The following is a 6,000-nucleotide window of genomic DNA, read 5'->3' on the forward strand; positions in this document are numbered from 1 at the left end:
GCTTTATGAAAATGCACAGTGGTATCAGAACCCACCTAAAAGCCCTGAGACTCCCACGCTTGAAAAATGAGGCTTCTAATTTTTTCACCACACTTGAAAAATTAGATTTAGGATCCTGCTGCTGCACATACCACTTGCTGGAGCCTATTTTGCCCTTGGGAGAACACCCTTGAACATCCAGGCATAGAGCTGGGTGCTTATGATTTCCAGTGACCCTTCTACTTCTCGAACTCCTTGTAATTTGGTTCTTCCCCACCGTTTGTACAGAAGACAGTGACAAATGCTCCTCTTAGGTATGGATCTCATCCACTCTGGGCCTTCCTCTTCTTTTCCTGCACAAGTGTCAGTGCTAGCTTTTTGTCTGGGCAGGTGTTTATATGGTCCTACTCCTGGCTTTCTGGGTTTCTGATTGAAGTGGAGCTTATATTGCATCCTGGAATGGCGTTAATATAGATGTGTCTAGACAGCCAGTTTTATGAGATGTACAGAACTTATTAACTCTGAGACTCCTGATGGGTTTGTTTGAAATCAGGTAATGGATGGGATGACACAGATACTGGGAAGCATCTCCCTAAGAAACGAGGCTAAAAGATGCTTGGTCATGAAAGGAGATACTGTGTCACAGAGGAGAAGCAGCTTGAAATGCTGTGAGGTTTTTCTATCCTGTGTCAGAGCATGCACCTGGGAAACACTTGCTGCCTTCTGCAGACAGTCCACACATCTGCAAGTTTCCATACTATTTGCAGGGACACATTCCTGTGTCCTAAGGTTTACAGGACACCTGGGGAACTGCATGTGCTATCATATAAGCATAAGAGACAGGATTTATCCAGCCAGCTGCTGAGCGCCCTCCCCTTCAGCTCAGTGGAGGCTGGCAGTTCAAGGCACCTTGCAGGACCTATTTAAAGTTAAAGTCATTATTATTTAATTCCTGGCTAGTATAACATCGTTCTAGTTGGGGAGAAAGGAGCTACAAATTAAGAAGGTAAATGGAAGGCCTTTCCACCCTGCCAGAGCATTTTGCTGTTCTCAGGTGATATGCTGCCTTCTCATATTGCACCTCCTCTGTCTGTCTAATGTGGCTGAATGTTTGTATCAATCAATACTCTCAGTGCTGGGGAGATGTAAAATTCATCTCTGTGCTTAGTTTGGCACATCTGAGCAATTTAGTGAAAAGGAATTCTTTATTAGAGAGGCAGTTCTGCTACCACAAGGGAAAAAGCAGAGTTGAAGCTGCTAAGAAAGTTAGTTCATTAAAATTTAATTCTTTTATCTAATATAAAAACCCTGAGTACAACAAGGTCCCTAGGTAGCCAAAAGGCTAAGAGGTTTGACTCAGACTAAGCTCAGTGCTTAAAACTGTGGAGATATGACTCACACTAACATTAATTCTTTGTCCTTGGTATATTGTATCAGAAGCCTAGCCTGCAGGTATACTGCAGGGAATGGGAGTGGGTATGTGAAAGAGGCAAACCACTGTGGACAACCAAATACAGTAATCAAAGTAAGAGAAAAGCTGCAACAGCAAGCACAGAGCGCAAGGAGCTGCGGTGGGGAGGAAACTGAGCAGAACCCTGGCCAGCAAGGAACCAGGCAGGGATGGATGGCTTCACCCGTGGCATGCTGCTGAGTGGTGAGAGGAGAGACCTGAGCTCTCTACATGGCTTAGGTACAGACTGCCGATCCTGCTAGGCAACTTAATCCACCCTCTGCCTTCATTCCCTGATTTTTGCAGCCCGGATGATATTTCCCTTCTGTCAAGGGATAATATTCATTAGCAGTTGCTGAGCACTCAGATATTTCGCTGATCAGAGGCTTTGGCTTCCCCATGGTTTCTCTGAAAGGGTAAGCTGTGTAATTTCATCTTGCATTTTTCCAAAGATTCACATCAAAAAACATCTGAGTAAAAGAGGATTCTAATTGTATGCAATTTTTGACAGCTGTTGGTAAAACCAAGTTATGAGGTTTTAAGTATTTGGTGAAACCAAAGCAGCCTGCACATCTCCAACTTGACTGAACACAATCAGAAGGCTGTAAAAATAAAAATACAAGTGTTCCCATGCTGTTTCAAACTGCAGTAGTTCCACAGTCACTTAATTCCCATGAATGCAGAGTTATTGGATTTTCAATATAGAAGCAGCACTGGCAGTTTCTGATTTTTGAAATTTATGAATGGGATAGGGGCAGGAAGAAAATAAGAAATGTCTCATAAACTAAATTGAATTTCAGACTCATGAATGTGTGCAAACAAATTCCCCCAACACAAATCCTGCCTGTCTTATGCCAGAATTCAGCTTTGCTTGGTACACTCTGAGAAAAGTGAGCATTAGCCTCTCTTCCAGCAATGATAAGGGTCTTTATGTGAGCAAAGTGACCCATAAACCAGTATGAAAAGTTAAGTGTTCAATGCTGCCAGTTGCAACACCACTTATTACTCACATTCAATATTTGGGTTTTCCCTGGAGCAAAGCAAGCTGCATGTTTGATGCGGATAAAAACTTCACAAAGATCAGAGTTATTTGTGTTCCCATGGGCAATTTCAAAGAATGGGTCTTGAACTGACAGACCACAAGCACCCTTCTCAGGTGGTCAGCCCCAGAGACAGGACTTGGAGGACTGGAAGAGGAGTAATGGCAACACAGTCATCACTTAGGGCTCTGGCTCTTTGCCTCTGTCAGATGTGACATCTGAAGAGGTGAGCATCCTCCTAACTGGGCAAGGACAGAGCACAGAGCCCTTATCCTGTGGGTAGGGAACTTCAGGCTTCACTGATTGCTCTAAAGAGTGAAGATTTCCCCCCTCCCCTTTCCCCACAATAACTTGCCATATCTTTGCTTAAAACCTGCATGAGAGCAGCAACATCACCTGCTCTCACCAGTCCATCTAAAAGAACTCTCCACCTGTGTAACTCTCAGCTTCACGTGCTAAGGCACACTAAAACCAGTAGCAGTCTTGGTGCATGTACTTCGCTGTGAATGTTCAGGGGCTCTGACCCTAAAGGTGAGAAAATTTCTCTAGAAAGATCCAGCATCTGCCATCAGTCTGCTATAAAGTCTTATAAAGAAGCATCCTTACTTGTTTCACTGAATGCGCTTGGATCAGAAGAAAAGAAGAGGACGTTGATCAGATCAGAGGCTGGACCACTGTGATACTGCTTTAGTGTATTTAAAGCTCTGTCAAAGAAGAAAATAGCCAGGTTACATGCACAGCATGAATTCCTTCAGAGATCCCTGTGCACCTTAGGGCCCAGTGACAGAAGACTGTGGGTACAGATTCAACTCTTCCAAAGCTGAAAAATGTTACTCCACAATCCTATCAAATAGGATAATCCTAGCAAATTGCCCCAATCCTGCATGCCCCAACCCTCACACACACATCCCTTACGCTGGCCAGACTTCCAGTTTCTCCTATTACTCCAGTTTGATACAGTCAGATCTTGTGCTGAGCCTTTTCAGCACACTAATTCAGCAAACAGCTACTCACTTCTCCTGTCAGGATGGAAAAGGCTCTCACAGAATCCAGTGAGTACCAGAGGTGATACAACACAGGACCAAAATATGTAGCCGAGTGTGGGATGAGGGGCGGGAGAGGGGAAAGCAGGACTATACCAGCCAGCAGGTCGATAAATTTAGGCTGTTGTGACACTGTAGCATAACATAGCCAACTGAGTTATCTCAGTATGGGTTCCCTCAGTAGTTAGCAGAAAAAGAAAGGCACAGCCAAAAGGTGGATACCTCCCCTAAGGGAGCTACTTCAGAGTAAGAAGAATAAGATAGGAAAGGAGAGAAACCAAGCCGAGTGAAGTAAACTGAGATCTGTCTCAGAAGAGCTTTTCCAGAATAAACTTGGCAATTTTCAATTGGCTTTTGCACCCCTGAGCAGAGTGACCGTAGGTAAGCTGCAACCCCATGGCCCTTACTTTTTCAGCCTGTTGTAGGTGACATCATTGGCTAATTTCAGCAGGCGGTAAAAGCTCTCTCGGTCCAAGCTCAGCATGCCATCTCGAGATTCCTCAAAGGCAACAGTCACTGCTTTGGAGGTGACACGTGTTACAATGCCGGTGGAGAGTGGATCACCCTGGCCAGCTGAATCGTAAAGGCCCACAATGTCCCCTGCAAAGACAAGTTTGAAGAGAGAGCGTGAAGTGGGGCAAACATTTGGAAGAGAAGCTCTTCTGGGGAGACCAGCAGACAGCAGGACCACCTACACCAACCACAGCTCTAGCACCGTGTTTCCTGCCAAGGTCAGAATTTGTGTCAAGCCCATCAACGAAGGAGAATATCCTTCTCTTAGCTGACAGAAAGCACACAGCAAGAAGGAGCAAAAGGACAATTAGCAGTGAGAAGACACCAGACAGCAACTAACCAGCTGCCTTCAGATCTCCACACACAGGTCTTGGGGTGGAGACCAGCAGTGCTCCCCATAGCCAGAGCTGCTCAGAAAGCCAACGTGCTTTCACACAGACCTTGGGAGAACCTGCCTTCTCTGAACTCCCAGACAAACCATTTTACATCCATTTTATTTTTTTTGTTTTTCTCTAGATTCATCCTGTAGCAATAACATTTTCTCCCTTCCTTTTTTGTATCAATTGCTCAGTCTCTATAAATATCACATTAGAAAGATGTTAGGAAGAAGACATTGGTCATCTCTTACTTTACCTACTTTGCACCAACAGGAGTATATCACTTACCAGGCCCAAAACTGTTATAGGGCAGCTCAGCATCTGAATCATGTTTCCTAGGCTGAAACGTCACGAGCAGCCGCCCATAGAGGCCGGTTCTCTGGTGGGCAGCTTGGAGCTTTAGCAAGCAGACGCCTCTGCGCTGCAGTTCCTTCAGGGAGATGCTTTCCTGCCATGCCCTGGAAACCACACACAGGCGTGAAAACCATTTGCTGGACTGAAGCTGAGATTCAAAGCTTCAGATGACAAAACAGAAAAAGACAGGGGGAGGACATGTAAAAGAAAGGGAAGGGCGATGGCAAAAGAGACATCAGCTTGTTGAAGCACTGGCTTACGTGACCACTTTGTAGTGATGTAACTAGATTGGCTTCCACAGGCTTATTTTGAGAAACGGGGCGATGTTCACACAGCCTGGAGAAGACGTAACATCTGTTTCTGTGTATTTTTCCCTCTCCCGTCTGGGTGTGAAAAGGAAGGACCTGCCCAGTTACCCACGTCCCACGACTCAGGAGAGAATAACCTGAATTTTCCCCTATCCCATATAAGTGCTAAAATGGAAGATTTGCCATTTTTCACCGAAGTTGTGCTAACCTCCAACAAGCACCACACACGTGGCTGCACAGAGGAGAGGAGCGGACGTCTGGCACAGACCTGCAGGCTACAAGTGACTGTGGCACAAAGTACAGGCAGTAGCTTTGCAGACTGCTGTCCTTTGGGCCCAAAGTCTGCTGCAGCAGCTGCGTTTGCTCTACAGTCTCTCCTGGGGGAGTTGTCTCTGTTTTTGTATAGATCAAAACAAAAAAAGAAAACCTCCAGGTTTATTCTTCTTAGTCCCCCAGTCTGGCTTGTCTCCTGTAGGTTGGTCTGTAGGGAGTTGAAGTGTCAGGGAACTTCAGGCAGCCGTGGGATGGCCTCGTCCTGCCTCCGGGCACCCTCCATCCTCGGGGCTGGGTAAGGCCAGGCCTTACCAGCCCCAGAAGCGGGGGTGCCTGCACCCCTGACACGGCCCCACGCAACCCAAGGGGACCTGGTGACACCCCCGCCCTCCCTGGCGCCACGAATCCATGTGAATCAGGTGGGATTTGGTTTCAGCTCGAGCCTCGGGGCAGGAGGGCAGAGCTGGGTGGGGGCTGCGGGATCCCCGCACCCCCCCGGGGCCTGGGGAAGGAGAAGGGGGGCCCCAAGGTGTTGCTGACCTAAGCTTGGATCCTATAGGTGACAGCAGGCCCTCAAGGGTGAGACTGAGAGGGATTCCTACAGAGATGAGCTGGTCCTATAGGGGTGAGTCCAGCAGGGTTTCCTATAGGTGAGAGCAGACC

General features: G+C 46.8%; 1 protein-coding gene across 1 annotated transcript in view; it reads right to left on the bottom strand.

Annotated features, from left to right (window-relative positions):
- IGHMBP2 (immunoglobulin mu binding protein 2) overlaps positions 1-4,860 on the bottom strand; it is a gene marked incomplete at its 5' end in the record, with an annotated part of 42,911 nt that extends 38,051 nt beyond the window's left edge. The window contains 3 exons of the mRNA XM_009583885.1: positions 3,076-3,173; positions 3,920-4,112; positions 4,691-4,860. Of these exons, the coding sequence (XP_009582180.1) occupies positions 3,076-3,173; positions 3,920-4,112; positions 4,691-4,860 (461 nt within the window). The remainder of the gene's footprint in view (positions 1-3,075; positions 3,174-3,919; positions 4,113-4,690) is intronic.
- Positions 4,861-6,000: the final 1,140 nt, after the last annotated feature.

This window comes from Fulmarus glacialis, unplaced genomic scaffold (assembly GCF_000690835.1).
Source record: "Fulmarus glacialis isolate BGI_N327 unplaced genomic scaffold, ASM69083v1 scaffold36968, whole genome shotgun sequence".
NCBI lineage: Eukaryota > Metazoa > Chordata > Aves > Procellariiformes > Procellariidae > Fulmarus > Fulmarus glacialis.